The sequence below is a fragment of the Trichophyton benhamiae genome (genome assembly GCF_000151125.1).
Source record: "Trichophyton benhamiae CBS 112371 chromosome Unknown Abenha-G-c-322p01.r1, whole genome shotgun sequence".
In the NCBI taxonomy this organism is placed as follows: domain Eukaryota; kingdom Fungi; phylum Ascomycota; class Eurotiomycetes; order Onygenales; family Arthrodermataceae; genus Trichophyton; species Trichophyton benhamiae.
The window spans coordinates 475,537-492,818 of NW_003315110.1; the positions used below are offsets into that span (position 1 = coordinate 475,537).

The 17,282-nt window shown below is 47.6% G+C and overlaps 6 protein-coding genes across 6 annotated transcripts; 4 read left to right on the plus strand and 2 right to left on the minus strand.

Moving 5' to 3' along the window:
• Nucleotides 1-1,961: 1,961 nt before the first annotated feature.
• On the minus strand, nucleotides 1,962-4,078 carry ARB_05989 (cytochrome P450 alkane hydroxylase, putative; the record flags this gene model as incomplete). Its single annotated transcript, XM_003015632.1, has 6 exons — nucleotides 1,962-2,131; nucleotides 2,221-2,484; nucleotides 2,614-3,033; nucleotides 3,108-3,203; nucleotides 3,278-3,976; nucleotides 4,072-4,078. The coding sequence occupies 6 exons, from the start codon at nucleotides 4,076-4,078 to the stop codon at nucleotides 1,962-1,964; spliced, it is 1,656 nt and encodes a 551-aa protein (XP_003015678.1).
• A 679-nt stretch (nucleotides 4,079-4,757) lies between these two features.
• Nucleotides 4,758-6,011, plus strand: ARB_05990 (uncharacterized protein; the record flags this gene model as incomplete). The annotated part of the gene is made up of 1 exon (XM_003015633.1): nucleotides 4,758-6,011. One exon carries the CDS (start codon nucleotides 4,758-4,760, stop codon nucleotides 6,009-6,011), a length of 1,254 nt encoding a protein of 417 aa, XP_003015679.1.
• Nucleotides 6,012-6,957: 946 nt separating this feature from the next.
• On the plus strand, nucleotides 6,958-8,598 carry ARB_05991 (uncharacterized protein; the record flags this gene model as incomplete). Its single annotated transcript, XM_003015634.1, has 5 exons — nucleotides 6,958-7,056; nucleotides 7,218-7,365; nucleotides 7,442-8,236; nucleotides 8,298-8,437; nucleotides 8,500-8,598. 5 exons carry the CDS (start codon nucleotides 6,958-6,960, stop codon nucleotides 8,596-8,598), a joined length of 1,281 nt encoding a protein of 426 aa, XP_003015680.1.
• A 153-nt stretch (nucleotides 8,599-8,751) lies between these two features.
• Nucleotides 8,752-10,841, minus strand: ARB_05992 (RNA polymerase II mediator complex component SRB4, putative; the record flags this gene model as incomplete). Its single annotated transcript, XM_003015635.1, has 3 exons — nucleotides 8,752-10,067; nucleotides 10,128-10,513; nucleotides 10,573-10,841. The coding sequence occupies 3 exons, from the start codon at nucleotides 10,839-10,841 to the stop codon at nucleotides 8,752-8,754; spliced, it is 1,971 nt and encodes a 656-aa protein (XP_003015681.1).
• An 806-nt stretch (nucleotides 10,842-11,647) lies between these two features.
• On the plus strand, nucleotides 11,648-14,101 carry ARB_05993 (uncharacterized protein; the record flags this gene model as incomplete). Its single annotated transcript, XM_003015636.1, has 3 exons — nucleotides 11,648-12,388; nucleotides 12,442-12,900; nucleotides 12,965-14,101. 3 exons carry the CDS (start codon nucleotides 11,648-11,650, stop codon nucleotides 14,099-14,101), a joined length of 2,337 nt encoding a protein of 778 aa, XP_003015682.1.
• An 807-nt stretch (nucleotides 14,102-14,908) lies between these two features.
• ARB_05994 (glycosyl hydrolase, putative) lies at nucleotides 14,909-16,410 on the plus strand (the record flags this gene model as incomplete). Its single annotated transcript, XM_003015637.1, has 3 exons — nucleotides 14,909-15,014; nucleotides 15,081-15,784; nucleotides 15,847-16,410. 3 exons carry the CDS (start codon nucleotides 14,909-14,911, stop codon nucleotides 16,408-16,410), a joined length of 1,374 nt encoding a protein of 457 aa, XP_003015683.1.
• Nucleotides 16,411-17,282: the final 872 nt, after the last annotated feature.

Sequence of the window (17,282 nt, forward strand, 5' to 3'; positions counted from 1 at the left end):
TCTTGATAAGCTTCTCCCAGCTCCTACAGCTAACAAGATTCTCAGGACACATCTACAAAAACACGAGAAAGCGTTTAAGTGCAACATACCTGGGTGTAAGAATACCGCGGGATTTGCTAGGATTGACCAATTGAGGAGGCACAAGATTGAGGTCCATCATATAAATCGCGAGGATGTTGAGGATGGAAAATGAAGCGTATGGCAACGATTTGGTTCTCGTTTCGATTACTTCTTCTGATGGTGGATGGCCATGTGATTGAATGTGATGATATTAGGCGATTTTCGAGTTTGCCTTCCACTTACCTCTTGTTGATTGTGAGTTTTCGTAGTTCTGGTCAGCGTCTACCATTTCATACATTCAAAGTCTAAATTCTCCGAGGCAGTGCGTGCAATATTTATTTCAATCACTTTTCTCATTAGGCAAAAAAGAGAGTCAGAAATTGAGATGCCGAAGAGTCCCAACTTGCATCAATGGAGGGTCATTACGATATAGGGGTCTCTAAGATCAACGTGATGGTGAGGCTTGGACACTGCCACTTCCAAGTATGCCCTGGCATATATAGAACACAGCCCTCAGATTTTTGGCCGGGGCCCAGCCTTCTACACCATTTTGCGAGGCTCACAAGCAGAGCGCCAGTCGAAAGCAGCGCCTCACCTTTCCAGGGGCTGGGCAAGGTGGTAGTGCCTGATTGAATTTTTTTTTTTTTTCCCCATACATATTCAGGCGGATAAAGCAGAAGATCTCAATTTATCTAGCTGGTTAAATCGTCTCATGCATTCCAACCAAGGCGTTGCAAAACCACAAAAGCTCATATCCGAATGCCCCTCGAGTGGCTTTGCAAGCAGGCCAGGAAAGACTAGACATCATGCTGTCTATGGAATCCTTTACAACATTGCGTTAATTTTGCTATCCCCTGAGCATTCATATTGACCTGGTCAATTACTTGAGACATTGATCAAGTTAGCATCATTGCTGGACGTATTCTATAACTGTTCAATATGAATAGAAAGCGCAAAGCCACCAATGAGTTGCCTAATGAATCGCGCCGAATTCCTGGGTACAATATCAGCAATAGATGCTGTTTCGACCTGGGTCGCCATGTCAGTCAGGAAAGTACCTTAGTGTCTGACCAGAATCTTGTTCCCGGGCACGACAGAATTCTACGTGAGACAAACCTAGAACTTGTCAACTCCCAGCAGGTACAAACATATACCCAGCCGTCTTACCTCTCTGAACTTGATGCTCGTGAATTTGTATCCGCAGGGACGCCAAACTCTATCCACGAGAATAGTTGGGTCCATTCCAGCTCGAAGGTAGCAAGGGTATCAAGTTCCAGTCACCCGGCTATGTATTCAACCGGCTACCACTGGATGCCAATAAGCAATAGTAACGAAACTCGCCGTTCTCATCAAGCCAACCTTCCAGGTTATCAATATAAATATCTCGGTCAGACTACCGGTACCCGAGAATGCCCCTCAGCTACGAGCCAGTATCATGAACTCCAAGCTGGATTTATGGCCTCTAAGGGTCTGTCATACTCAATGCGGAGATACCTCGAGACAAACCCTCAATCTCATGAAACAAATAGAGCCCTAGAAGAAATTGATCGATATTTCCCTCAACAAGTTCCTTCAAACTCCTTCATAGACCGGGCTATTGATGGTTATGAGTCTGAACGTCAGCAGATACCAAGGACTCAATTTGAGGGACAAGGACAATAACATTCTCTTCATATTGTGAACTTCTCTGCTTGTTTGTATTATCTGGACAGCTGTTAGTTTAGCAGCTTGTTTACCTTTCGCTATAATGTGTTTCGCAACTCTTTTCATTTGCAGCTAGACTTTTGCATCCGGCTTTAGATTTCTATAACTAGGCTTTTGAGTTTAAACGGTACCTTCCACAATAAATGTCTCAAGCGGATATGGGGGAAAAGGGAAATACCCTACAAGCTCTGGGACAACTAGCGCTTGGAGTTAGCACTTGTCAGCGACACCTTTGTCCCTCCATGGCATGCCAGGGTCAACCTCAAGTCCTCGATAAAGTGTAGATTTGGATCTCTGTTCTCAATATCTTCAAATGTCTGCAAAAGACGTATTAACACGTAGGATGCCTCAGTCAATGCGTATTGTTCTACAAGGGTTAGCATGGGTAAATCAGACCGCAATTCAAACTCCCGCAAATAAATATGCCGCAGGAAGAAAGAGATAGCTTTCACTTACGGCCTAAGCAGATTCTAGGGCCACCATTAAATGGTAGGTAGTTCCATCCCACTCGGAGAGTTTCCCATCGGCTGGGGCGGAAGGTAGTTGCGTCTGGACCGTAAATTTTTGCAGAACGATGAAGACTCCAAACTGAGTACAATACAGTTGTATATTTGGGAATCAGAACCTTCTGATCTCCATTTGGACCGCCACCACGAGGTAGTGTTGTAGGCTTGACTGCTTCACGACTATTGGATGGTACAACTGGGAAGAGACGAAGAGCTGAATGACGCGGACCAGATTATCTTAGTATGCATTTCACAAACGGGTACGTTTGCTGCGGACCGGAACGCAGTGACATGCATAAGACAGAATAGAGCTTGTGAACGGTAAAGAGACGATATAACTGACTTTCATTAAGAACATAGCGAAGATACTTCATGGATTTAATATCCTCATATGTTGGCTTTCGGTTTCCCAAGGTTTCGATTACTTCTTTTCGAAGGCGGAACCATTCGTCTTTGTGTCTTGCGAGCTGGTGACAGCAGATAGATAAAAGACCCGCAGTTGTGTCTCTACCAGCAAGCAGGATATTGAAAAGCTCTGATCGAAGTCGGACTGGATCTTGGAATTCTTTTGCAGCCTCTTCTAGAAAAACATACTTTCCACCTAGATCGTGGCTGGTTGGTTTGCCAGAAGCTTGTCGCTCTATAGCTTTTGTTGTAAATTTATCCAAGTATGCATGCATATTTTTGCATATCTTCTTGAATTCAGTACTGTCTTTCTGGAGCCAGTAAAATTCTTGGAGGGTAATTCGATGAAGTAAAATCTCTACCACAGGCCGGCATTATTACCATCTAAACCTCAATAGATAAAAATAGAGGTGGGGGATAAAGAAGCCGTACCTGATCCTCGAGTAAAGTCATTGTAAAACTGGGACTCTTGTGCAAGACAGTCTGGTAATAAGCTATTGACACTTTCACCAAATAAAAAATCGGTTGCTGGTTTGTCAACACCAGGTTAGCGATAGATGGCTTGGGTTAAGGGTTGGGTTGTCAATGAGACATTCCAGTACCTGTATCCATTGACAGCTTAAAAAAGAGTTCCTGAAGGTCGACGGTCTTCTTTTCTGGGATCAAGTTAAACATGTTCTGTACAAATGACTCCAGAACTACAAGATCCTGGATTTGCTGCCTTGCGAACTGTGGGCGCAGAACACTGCGGGAATGGCGCCATGGTTGACCCGATTTTCCCCCTCCATACATGTGGGTAAATATACCGTCACCAAGCATGGGCACGAAGCTGTTGTACCTCGAGGCGCCGAGGCTGAAATCCTCGAACTGGGTGGCAAGCATTGCTTTGATGTTTTCTGGTTCGCGAGTCAAGATCATAGGTTTCCCAAACATAGAAACCGAAACGGTATCGCCATGCTTTTCGAGCAATTCCATCTCTAATTCCAAGTAGCGATTCTCTTCAACTGCCTTTGAGACTCTGCCGTAGAAGTCGATGCCAAACTTCACTGGAGACTGTTCGACTTTCGGGGGAAGTCGAGTCCTTTCGCGTACACGAATCTTTTTCAGCGCCAAATAATCAAGTGTGGTAAGGTATACATAGTAAAGACCACAAGCTGCCACAATGGCAGCAATGAGGGGAAAGAACATCTCTAACTGCTCATTCTTGTGCCGGGTCGATGGTGATGGAAAGTAATTCGAGCTGAAATCAAGAACGGATGTGAGTGTCCAGGCAGCCACGTATTTATTTATATTGAGGTTAACTAGTTATCTGGTTACGGCGGACTAGATGGACCATGTTTCACCAGTTCCCGCGAATGCGAACAGAGGAACTCCGGAAGACGGGGTAGTTAGTTACCATCCATGTTAATAATGACCTTATTCGTAAGATTTTCTCTTGAATACGTACTATCATGATTTCAGGCAGGATATGATGTCGCATTCCCTCACTCGAGGATATTCCGTCCGACTTAACTACCTGTGACGGAAGGTATCGTAATAGGCACCCACCATCTTGTTTCGATCGTGTATGATAGCACAGATATGTCATTATTGCCATCGCAATTGTTAACTAGCAGGGGCACGCCCGTCAGGTAGATCGCGGGCACCTCGGGCCTAGCACGGCAGAGACTGATGATGTAAGCCACAGATCTGAACCTTAACATAATGCTTATTTCCTTTCAACCAATAGAATGCTTTGATCTTCCTTCTATCCGAAACTAATAGGGCTAGAGGCGTCAGGTGACCCACTTACCCGCGACTTAAACTTCTTCCCCCTTCCAATTGTAACTTTGCAACCGCGAATAATGTCGGAACATGGACCACAGGACTATGGGACAAAAAGGCCTTATGCCCCATGTCCACAACGGAACATGAGCCATCTGCGAGTTCTACAGACACAAGAGGATGACTAATCCTGACAAATAATAGTGACCAGACTTCCTGGACCAGACAACCTTGCTGCAAGCCTCAAACCGCATCCTAGTGTAAGTATTATTTGAATTCGAAGCCTTCTCCCCCGTCTTCTTCGCCGAAATCTTCAATATGACTACTCACGGCCCGAATGAGGAGTTCGTTTGTGAACGACGTCGTGAGTTGCTAAGCTCGCTACAGGATCTGCTTAGAAGAATTCACCCCCAGGGAATTTCCTCTACCACCTGGGCTGGTCTGTGGCTGGCGGACATCGAGATACTCGAAGCTCTCCTTGACCCAAATCAGCGGACAGAGCTTTTTAGGCTACTCGATCATCAGACTGAAAATGTCGCTCTCCTATGGCAACAGCTTGATCCTTGGAAGTCCCGCTCCCCATCACCGTCAGCACCGCAGTCCCCACTCGCCTCACCGCGCGGGAGTCCCAGCCAGTCATCCCCGCTTCATCGTTCGACCATCGAGAGACAAGCAGGTTTACACCGCGACGTCCACGAAGATGAGCAAGCCCCGCAGCCAACGTCGCAGCCAGCCACACCTCCAGCTAAACGCCAGCGCAGAGACTCCGATCGATCGTCAACAGCACGGAGGCAATGTCTTTTTAGAGATGAGAATAGGTGCCTAATTACAAAATCTCTTGACCCCGTTGACGCGGCACATATATTTCCGCACTCATTGAAGAATTCCTTCTCAATAGACAATAAGAAACACCTATTTTGGGCTTTGCTACAATTATTCTGGACGGAGCGTCGTGTTAATACCTGGATGGCCGCCGCATTCCCACGAGGCACTACCGAGGTAGTGGAGAACTTACTGTGTTTTGCACCTACAATCTATCGGTGGCATTCTAAGGGCTTGTTTGGGTTGCAGCCAATTCGCCGGTCCGACGACGGCAAGGAATTCACTGTCAAATTCTACTGGCTGCCGTTGCGGAAACCAGCAGCTCAGGGTGTCGACCTGTTGACTGACCCTACCATACCGGAGGATCTCGTTGGCATCGCCAAGGACTACAGGGCCTGGAACACTTTTACAGGCGAGGAGATTGCGTCTGGGCGAGAGATCGTCCTGACGACCAGAGACCCCGAAAACTTGCCACTGCCCAGCTGGGATCTCCTGGACCTGCAGTGGACCCTGCAGCGCCTGGTTGCATTAAGGGGGGCGGCGGATGTCTTCGCTGATACCATTGATGATGACGATAGCAGTGGTATTATGTGGGAGGATGAAGACGAAAATGTTCGCCACCGTGATAGCATTGCATCATCGTCTGACCAGGAGATCGAGCCGCTGTCTCTCTCTCCGCAAGCTCCAAAAGTCGTCAGTACGACAAGCAATGTTATAGATGTCCCCGCAGACGATCAGGCTCTCGCATAGAGCAGGTTGGACAAGCAGCCTGTTCTACAGGGAGATCTATGGGGTAACTACAGAGTAGTTACGGCAGAAACTCAGAAGTTAAGCCCCTCAGCCTTGACACCTGGCGTGAGAAAAATCTTACGAATAATGTTATTAACGTGGATAGAATCGACCATGCCGAGGGCGAGTGTCATACTCCCTTGTATCCTACTATATAGCCCGGCTCCTCTAGTAAGTTATTATACTGCACTACTAGACGGGCAAGGAAGGCACTTGCGAATGTGGGAGGTAGAAAGTAGCTAAAGACTGAGGTAGATGGACGCAGCAACGAAGCTATACTCGGCCAAACTTGTCGGAGTCTCCGAAAACCGATTATTGAGATGGTGCCGAATGATGGCAAAATTGGCAACAGAAGACATGGTGATATAGCTAAGTAACTAGTAACAAAGCTCAAAAGTCGCTTGTTGGTGGATCTGAGGTACCAAGTGGTAGTGGTAGTAAGGCGGAAATGCAGAGGAGAACTGTGATGGCAACCTCATCTCTCCGGGTGCAAGGCCCTCTGTTTATACCTCTCAGGTATCTAGTTAGGATAGATGGCTGTAGGAGCAACAAACCGTTGACGTTGAGATAAACATGACATGGAAAAGCCCGTCCCTTCTGCCGCCAAGACCTGCCCGCCTTTGGGCACGTTCCACTCCAGAGGTACAAGTTAACTAACCGACGATGCAAAAAGTATCAAGAAACCAACGTCCAACAAGAAGGGAACTAGAGCCATAGAGAGGTGAGTAGATCAAGCGCCTAGACAGACAGGAAACATGACTACCCGCTACCGTGTCGAGTGTAAGTAACATCCAACACCCCAGGGGAACTGGGCCGGGGGAGGCGATAACTACACAAAGACTGACACCAGAAATAGACGCCCTCAAGGTAAGCTTAATGATCCTACACTCTCCATGCCTTAAGGAATATGGCTGGACTTTTCCACTGTATCCTGTACTTTGCGGGGATAATAGAATTTGCATGTCTGACCGTCGTCTCTTCACAGTCACATCGCCGTGACCAACTGGTAAGATCCAAGGAGATCATCAGCCGTACACCAGTCTCCTGCTCCCGGGTAACTCAATATCTGGACTAACGCATTGTGTTACGAATATCAGATTGAATGGATCAAGGTCAGCTCTTCAGGAAGGAAAAGCTGAATAACCTGCGCTGAATAGGTTTATATAGGGCCTTCTTGCAGTTCCCTTCGTTCTGCATTCGCAACCCACTGCTGCTTACAAGGAAAACAGCCCCAACCTCGCACATCTTGCCGAACGGACACATAATAGATATGTTGAGATTATGCGGGATGTTGAACATCTGATCAATGACCACAGTATGTGGTTTGCATTAAAAAAAAAAATACTCAAACAGATAACTAGATAAACCACTAGACTGACTTCTGGCCATAGTTGAACTCCAGAAAACGGGAGCTAGCGGAAAATCTACATTGAAACTGCTTGTTCCCTCTGTTGGTACCTTCTTTACGCCACTACTGCTGGAAGATGCCTTCATATACCAGGATAACAAGAGGTTTATTAGTCACAGACGATTTGTGCCTCCGTCATTCAATGATATCCGTCTCACGCTTAATACTGCTCAGTTAATGGGTCTTGTTCGCCGTAGTGAAGTCCAGCTGATTACGTTTGACGGAGATGTAACACTCTATGATGATGGGTGTTCTCTCACGGCAGATAACCCAGTTGTGAAGAGGATAATACTTCTCTTGAAGCAAAACAAGAGAGTCGGTATTGTGACTGCTGCCGGATACTCTTCTGCTGCAAAATACAAAGAGCGCCTCGAGGGCCTCCTGGAAGCTATCAAGGACTCCGCTGATCTCAGCGTCAAGCAAAAGAATCATCTCATTGTTCTTGGAGGCGAGAGCAACTTCATGTATGAATTTGATCCTCAGTCCCCCGATCTGCTCACCTATAAGCCCCAGAGCGAGTGGCAGCTGGATGAAATGAAGCAGTGGAACGATGAGGATATCAAAGAGTTACTAGACATCGCAGAGGCCGCGTTGCGAGACTGTGTCAGTAACTTGAGGCTCCCCGCTGCAATTTTGAGAAAGGAGAGGGCCGTGGGTATATATCCGCTCGAGGGACATCGAATGCATCGTGAGCAACTGGAGGAGACTGTTTTGGTGGCGCAGCAAACTATTGAAACATCTGAGGTTGGCAGGCGCCTTCCATTTTGCGCATTCAATGGTAAGGTACCCGCAGTCTATTTGCGATAATACGGTGACACTAATGCACTACTTTGTGATAGGTGGAAGTGATGTCTTTGTAGATATTGGGGATAAATCGTGGGGTGTCCTTGCTTGCCAGAAGTACTTCGGTGGCATTGATAGATCCAAAACTCTGCATATAGGAGACCAGTTCCTTTCTGCTGGGGCAAATGATTTTAAGGTATGGACTATAGTTCCTTATCCATTTGACTCATTTTTCCTAACTGATAATCTTATATTTAGGCACGACTTGCATGCACCACTGCGTGGATATCTAATCCTGGTGAAACAGTTCAACTACTTGACGAACTCGCCGTTCTGGAACAGGGTGCTAGGGCGTGAACTGCCCTACATGATATAATAAATCTTCTCAGGTTGTATACCATTGTAATTATGGCTCAGCAAGTTCCCGAAACTTTGCTTGATGATTCAACTAAATCGTCGGCACTTAAGTACATAGACAGTAAAGGTCATGTATCTGAAGCTTTCGCTTGATCACCCACCGGCCTCAAGACGTCTGAGGGTTTCTTGAAGAGTGGTATGGGGTTCACCTTTAGTTTCGTCCACATGCCATATATACTTACTTTCCTCTACCATGCCAGTTGTCGAGCTTAATGACATACAAAGCAGTTCTAATGATTCTTCGTTTAATGTCAATTTAAGCTTCTTATTGTATTTTTCCCCGGGCATTGAGGCTGTTATCTCCCCATCCTCAGCAAATGTGGGCTCCCAGGCTGTAGATTTGGTATCATCCCCATCTGCACCGTGTACAGTGGCTTCGGTTTCCTCGTGAGATGCACCGGATGCAGAAGACACAGGCTTCCTACTCCCGCGGAATGGGATATTATGGACAATGTCTAATGTAAACAAGTAAAGAAGGAATTCCTTAAGATCCTCGCGAGTGCCAAATCTTTGGGTAATATGCTTTTGCGGGAGAGCAGAATGGACGGTCCAGACAACGAATTCAGTTCCGAGGGCGCTAGGGCTGAGATCAGTACGAACCATAATCTTATACCAGTTATTCTGCGTGCAGAAACCTCCAGCCATTCTAGTTTCCTGTACTCCAAGAAACGAGTCTACAAGAGACTCTACAAGTGGTATAGATTTTTCTTGGCTGGTGACCGTTTCCTGAGTGTCCTTTGAGGGGGGTTTGGTCTTCCAGTATCTGTATTTGAGCCCCGCTGAAAATAGAGTGGCGGTAATATTGTGAAGACACGAAGTAAGCCATTGGAGGTGGGAACTGTGTTGAAGATACGCGATGCTGGGCTGAAGAAGCGAGTATTCTCCAGTTGGCTTTTTCTTTATTGAAATAGCAGCGGGTATAGACGTTCGACGTCGGTGGTTTTTCCGGTGGGCGTGATTTAATAGGAGGCGTATTGAGCAGGCAATTGCATGCGCAAGGTCGTTGGCTGGAAGGTTGTGGGTCATATCTTGGTCAGAGGCGGCTGCGTCGTCCACCGGCACTAAATCGACAAGAACCTGGCGGTTATCGCTCAACTGAAAAAGGATTTGATTCTGTGTTGTTTCAACTCCATGGCGAATAAGGGATCTGGCTTCACGGTTTAGTTCATAGAACAGTTCCTCTTCGAATAGCGAGTCCCTAGCTTGGTGAATAAGAGTCTCCTGAATGGATGTATTATCGTCATGTTTGATTCTGGCTGGCTGGGACACTCCCACGATATTTCCATCGTCTTGTATTCGAATACGCACGGCTTTTGGAGGCGTTGCGTGTATTCCCCGGTCAACGTACAAGGACCCATCATCCGCCCGTCTCAGTGCAGCCAGTCCGCGATCTCTAAACACCGGGGCAGCTGTTCATTGTAAGCAATCGGAGTGGGCAAGATCCCAAGAGACAAGGGAAACATGCATACCTTCGAGAAAGCCGTGCTGTACTCCAAGGGTTTGTCTCTCGCGGGGGAGCCGGCATATCTTCCATCCCTTTTCTTTAATTGCTAAGACTTCAGACCAGTATTTTGTCTCCGCAGCCACTTCCTTCTGAAGACGAGTAGCAGCCTCCAGAAGGTTGTTTGCTGCCGAGCTAAAGCTCTCTAGCTTCCACCCTTTGGAGACAAGCTCGATATCCTTCTTATTTGCCTCGGTTCGGTCGGGCGTCCTTATTCGGTCGATACCTAGAGAACCACTAGGTATCTTTTGCTTGACATAAGGGGTCATGGAGGCCTCTACCTGCCGCGGCGTATACTTTGAGAGGGCAAGGGAGACAAAATCAAGGGCATAGCAAGCTTCGATCTGAGCCTGTCTAATTAATGGGTCAGCGCCAGGGAGCTGGAACTCTTATATTGACGCACAGGCACTCACGTCGCAAACTCGAGCATTTCTGATCGACTGGTAAAGAGCTGCTGCTCTCTATCTTCAGCATTATTTCCGGACTCTTCTGTCCCCTGTATATCGAGCTCTTGTTTACCCGATACGCGAAGGGCTGTGATCTCCTCCGACAAGCTCTCTTCGGTGACATCCTTGAACGAGCCCCTCTGTGCGTTGATTTGGGCAATTCTGATCGGTAAGGTGTCTGTATCGTCAATCTTCTTCCGAACAGGCCGTAGAGGTAGAGAAAACGAGTCCGACATTTTCAAAGCAGGCTATCAAATATCACATTGAAGCTCGTGATCTGTCAACGCGGGTCGGGTCTTGATCTGACAAAAAAACCACGGAGAAAGTCAATCGCGCCCAGTTCCCCTGTCATTCAAACCGTTCCATCACCATATATCCCCTAGTCCTCTCTTCACTTCGCTTCCCTTCTTCCCTTCCAACGTTGTTGTCTTTATCTTTCTCCCCGTCAACTGGTCGATGGTCGCAGCTTTAGGTGCACTTTTAATATTAATTAGGTAAGCGTCCAAATATTACATAATACGCGTTGAATAGTTCCTCCTTTCCGGTCCCAGAATGGACTAGCGTTGCTTATTAATCACATTATGTACCAAGGAAGTCCTGAAGTTTAATTCTCCCACCAGAAACACGTGACAAACTCAAATTTCGTGACTTTCAAGCTACTTTTCGCGATGACGATGAAGCTGAAGACATAAAAAGCGACATGACGATGCGGAGATGAGAAGACAAGCAGGCTGAGAAGAGTCTGACAGTGGTCAGTGATGGTTTTTCTTTTCTCCTTTGTCTCCATGACTTCTTATCTTCGGCGGCTGGTAAGCTTCCGACTTGGCCGCAGCCGACGTTGAGTGCAGCAGGAAATTCCCTCCCACCAAGAAAAACAAACTATATAAAGATAAGAGCTTCATCACCTGGAGGCACATCACGGCTGCCCGGTTAGTCTCGAAGAGCACCTGAGCCCCAATTGAATAATCGGAGGACGACATTACATACCCTAAGACCGCGATCTTTACAGTGACACACACCGCCCGCTGAACAAGAGACCAAGATGGCTGCCCCTACGCCAGTGGCAGCTCCGGCTAAGCAGCGCCGCATCGCCGTTCTAACTAGTGGGGGGGATGCGCCTGGAATGAACGGGGCCGTGAGAGCCGTTATCCGCATGTCGATTCACTGTGGTTGCGAGGCCTACGCTGTTCACGAAGGGTACGATGGTCTGGTGCAGGGAGGGGACTACTTTAGGCAAATGTTCTGGGAGGATGTCCGGGGATGGCTGTCTCGTGGAGGAACATTGATCGGGTCTGCAAGGTGCAAGGCCTTCAGAGAGCGTGAGGGGAGGCTAAAAGCCGCTAAGAATATGGTTATTCGTGGGATTGATGCCCTTATTGTGTGTGGCGGTGATGGCTCGCTGACTGGAGCTGATATCTTTCGCTCCGAGTGGCCCGGTCTACTGGAAGAGCTGGTGAAGAATGGAGAGCTCAGCTCAAAACAGATTGAGCCCTTCAAGTCGTTGAATATTGTTGGACTGGTGGGCTCTATTGACAATGACATGTCCTTAACAGATGCTACCATTGGCTGTTACTCGTCCCTGCACCGGATCTGTGAGGCTGTGGACGAGGTCTTTGATACCGCTTCTTCCCACCAGCGGGGTTTTGTTATAGAGGTCATGGGTAGGCATTGTGGATGGTTGGCATTGATGTCTGCCATCAGTACCGGAGCGGACTGGCTGTTTATTCCTGAGATGCCTCCCCGAGACGGCTGGGAGGATGACATGTGTGATATCATCACTCAGGTAATTCTCCGCGATTGGGTTACCAATTGTTTTGATATACTAACGATCGATAGAACCGACGAAGAGGTAAACGACGAACTATTGTTATCATTGCTGAGGGAGCCCAGGACAGTCATCTTGAAAAGATCACGTCCAATAAGGTCAAAGATATTCTCAGTGATCGGCTGCAGCTCGACACCCGAGTCACTGTCCTAGGGCATACACAACGAGGTGGCGCAGCCTGTGCCTATGACCGATGGCTAGCTACACTCCAGGGCATTGAAGCTGTCAAGGCTGTCCTAGAAGCCAAGCCGGGCTCCCCTTCGCCAATCATCACTATCCGAGAGAACAAGATCGAAAGGACCTCCTTAGTCGAGGCTGTAAGGGTTACGAAAAGTGTCTCTGAGGCCATAGCGAAGAAGGACTTTGCTACTGCCATGGCACTGCGTGACTCCGAATTCATGGCTCTCCACAGAGCATATATCAACACTACCACACCACACCATCCAAAACTGCTACTTCCAGAAGCGAAGGTATGGCTCAGCGTTTAATCGAGAGATTGCTAATTATAGATGCTAATCATTTTGATGTTGACAGAGAATGCGTATTGCTATTATTCATGTCGGAGCTCCAGCTGGTGGAATGAACCCCGCTACCCGAGGTGCAGTAGCATACTGTCTGGCTCGCGGCCACACTCCCATTGGAATCTACAATGGCTTCCCAGGTCTCTGTAGGCATCATGACGATAAACCCCTGGGCTCTGTCAGAGAGGTCAAATGGCTCGAGTCGGACTCGTGGGTCAACGAGGGTGGCTCAGAAATTGGTACTAACCGTGGCCTCCCATCAGAGGACATGGAGACCACTGCCAAATGCTTTGAGCTCTATAAATTTGATGCCTTATTTGTCATCGGAGGCTTTGAAGCATTCACTGCTGTAAGCCAATTGCGAAAAGCAAGAAAGGACTATGATGCCTTCAAGATCCCGATGATCCAGCTACCTGCTACTATCTCCAACAACGTCCCCGGAACAGAATACTCCCTGGGAAGTGATACTTGTCTCAACACCCTGGTTAACTTTTGCGATGTCATTAGACAGTCAGCTTCCTCCTCTCGACGTCGAGTGTTTGTTATTGAGACGCAAGGAGGACGATCTGGTTACATTGCAACCATCGCTGGGTTGTCCGTCGGCGCATACGCAGTGTATATCCCCGAAGAGGGTATCAGTATCAAGATGCTTGCCAACGACATCGAGAATCTACGAAAAAGCTTTGCTACCGACCGCGGTGCCAACCACGCTGGCAAGATTATCCTACGCAACGAGCGTGCCTCCGCCACATACACCACCCAAGTGATAGCCGACATGATCAAGGAAGAGGCTAAGGGACGATTCGAATCCCGCTCTGCTGTCCCAGGTCACTTCCAGCAGGGCGGCAAGCCCTCTCCCATGGATCGTATCCGCGCCCTTCGCATGTCTCTCAAATGCATTCAACATTTTGAAGAGTATGCTGACAAGAGCCCGGACGAGATCGCGGCAGACGACATGTCTACCGTCGTCATCGGCATTCGAGGTAGCGAGGTGGTCTTCAGCCCCCTTGGTGGTAAGGATGGGCTGGAAGCGACTGACACCGACTGGGAGCACCGACGGCCCAAGAACGAGTTCTGGCTCAAATTCCGAGAGATGGTCGATACTTTAAGCGGCCGACCCGACGGCAACTATAAGACGGACGATGCGTGAGACTGGGCTGAATGAGTCTTTTCCCTTTTCCATATCTTCTTCTTTTCTTCTCATGTAGCAAATTTCAAGTTGTCAAACTCTCGAATACATGTTCACGTTGGAAGCCAAGGACATGGTGATATCATCTCTCGTAACCCTAGCTGCGATCTGCGCGCCAATCGGCTCTGTTCCTAGCGAATCCACCAAGTAAACTCATGGCTCGTGGAATAAATATCTGAACGACGTCTCTTGTCCGCTCTGACATCGAACATGACACAGACAAGACTGCTGATGCCAATAACTAACGGCTTATGATGATCTGTGACACCGTCGCGAGATGACAGCGGGATGACGTTGATTTGGCAGCTTTTAACGGCAGAAGCCATCAAAAAACGATGCATGAGTATAACCATCTCGGTTATACCTTTCATTCTGTGCATAAATTTATATATATCGTCCATATATATAATATAATGAAATAAATGAAAATGGCGTCCGCTGCTTTCGTCGCAAAAGGCGAAAAGTTGTTGTGCGAATGAGAGTTTTGGCTCTTCCGCGCGGATGAAGTCATCGTGGGCTTCGTCAACTTCCTGAGCTTTCGACTTCACGACGTCACGCCTTCACTTTGACCTTTGCAGCCTCAGCATACCCGCACACTTGCCTCTATTCTCGAGATATTCACGCTTTCTAGGCTTTAGATCAGGCTAGATTTGTTGTAATAGCCGCTTTATACCAGTTTGTTGACCTTCATGCTCATCCAGAGGCACTCAACTCGTTCAAGTGGTACCTCGACGCGGGCTGAAAGCTCCTGATACATGCTTAGCGGACATGAAGCTGAAGCGTCTGTCTTTTTTATCCCCTCGATGGGTCGTTCTGCTTCTTCTCTTACAGTCCTGGCTTGCGTCGGCGATCAAACTCGACCTGGAAAGCGATGGTAGGTATCCCTTTGACTACTCGAGTACATTGCAGTGCTAATCTCGTCGATACTGATAATGCGCAGACTCGATCAAACTTGCTGCAAAGACAGCTGCGAAGGCCATGATGAAATACTACACAGGTCACCAGCCAGGAGGTGTACCGGGAAACCTACCTGACCCCTACTTCTGGTGGGAAACAGGAGCTATGTTCGGTGGCTTGATAGATTACTGGTTCTATACGGGAGACAGCCAGTTCAACGACATTGTCACTCAAGGAATGCTCTGGCAAGTTGGCCCAGACTCCAACTTCATGCCTCCTAACCAAACCTTGACGGAAGGGAACGACGATCAGGCATTCTGGGCGATTGCAGCCATGTCGGCCGCGGAACGAAAATTTCCTAACCCCCCCTCAGATAAACCGCAGTGGCTTTCTCTAGTTGAAGCTGTTTTCAACTCTCAGATACCTCGCTGGGATACCGCAACTTGTGGTGGAGGCCTGAGGTGGCAGATCTTTCGGTTTAACAGAGGGTTTGACTATAAAAACACAATATCAAACGGAGCCTTCTTTCAAATGGGCGCTCGACTAGCCAGGTATACCGGTAATGAGACATATGCGAAGTGGGCAGAGAAGACATGGGACTGGTCCAGGGCGATAGGACTCATAAACGAGAACTATCAGTTCTTTGATGGCTCAAGTGACACGTTGAACTGCACAGAGCTCAACAGACTCCAGTGGACTTACAACGCGGGTGTATACCTCCTCGGAGCAGCTGCCATGTATAACTATGTAAGCTACTGTAAATTTGCTCTGACTTCAAATACTGTTAAATGTATACCTAACATTAATAGACCGACGGCAGTCCCAAATGGGCAGAACGAGTTCAAGGGATTCTCGATGGCCTGCGCCCATTCTTTCACCCCGAAACCTATATCATGTCTGAGATTTCGTGTGAGGAACAGGGCAATTGCGAGACAGATCAGAGATCATTCAAGGCTTATCTTTCCCGCTGGATGGCAGCTAGTACACAGTTTGCCCCTTTTTCAACCGACTTTATCATGCGCAGACTACGCGCTTGCGCCAGGGGAGCAGCAAAGGCATGTACTGGAGGTGAAGAAGGAACCACGTGTGGCCTTAAATGGACCACTGGAAAATTTGACGGCAGTACTGGAGTTGGAGAGCAACTGGCTGCGATGGAAATCTTTCAATCTAATCTCATCCGCAAGGTCGTACCCCCTGTCACTCAATCTTCTGGTGGAATAAGCCTGGGTGGTCCCGGAGGTTCTGGTAAAGGGAAAGATAATGGGCCTAAGATACTTAGGCCTATCACCGGCGCCGACACAGCTGGAGCAGCTATTCTCACGCTATTAATGTTCTGTAGTCTAAGCGGCGTTTCATACTGGATGTCTGTTTAAGGATTCATCCTCTGCATTTACACTCACGAGCAATCGGTGTTCTTGGTGTTTTCCTCTGTTTCTAGTGATTGTTCATGGTTTCACCCTCCTATCTTCCCTTTATTCTCTTTGATTGCCCCTTGTATATTGCTGCTTACTAGTCTAATGAATCTATTTATGTATAGCTACAGTGTCCCCATTGGATCTCACTAGGGTCTACTCTCTAATGGTTAAAAAGTAGATAAAACATGCAATGTATTATCAATTAAAAAGCTGAAGACTTAATACAATATGTATATATACTAATTCACAAAATGAGGGACAATTTTAGAAAACCAGACCCTCCACCCTGCTCCTTCAACTCACCATCCGGATATTACAGATTATCACGCAGATGTGTGGGCCAAATGGGGGTTTGCTTTGCAACGCATACAAATAACTATCGCCAAAATTGATCTCCTGTCCCCAGAAGCTTTAACTCACTAGTAAATACCTATCCATTCCTCAGCACCTCCCCCTTACACACCTGATCTGGTTCCATTGCATTCCGCCCAGCCAGATGTATATACAAAAACGACCAGCTAGCCCCTGGCCATACATACTTGTTGGAATAGCAATGTAACGGGTTCACCAGTTAGATATGTCGCCCGTACGTATCATTCCGGCCGGTATCCCCGGATCGACGCATCTCCTTGTGATGGCCACCATCATATGAGTTCTTCTCGCGATGATGGCTCATGACGTTCATTACCTCCAGGACCAGGGAAGTGATGCAGAACCACCTAGTGATCAAAAATTAGTAGCTGCTTATTTGATAACTTATGATGATAGTACTAACATTGCTCCTATGGTGAAGGCTTCGATAAGTCTCTTGTACTTGCAGCTTCCACCAC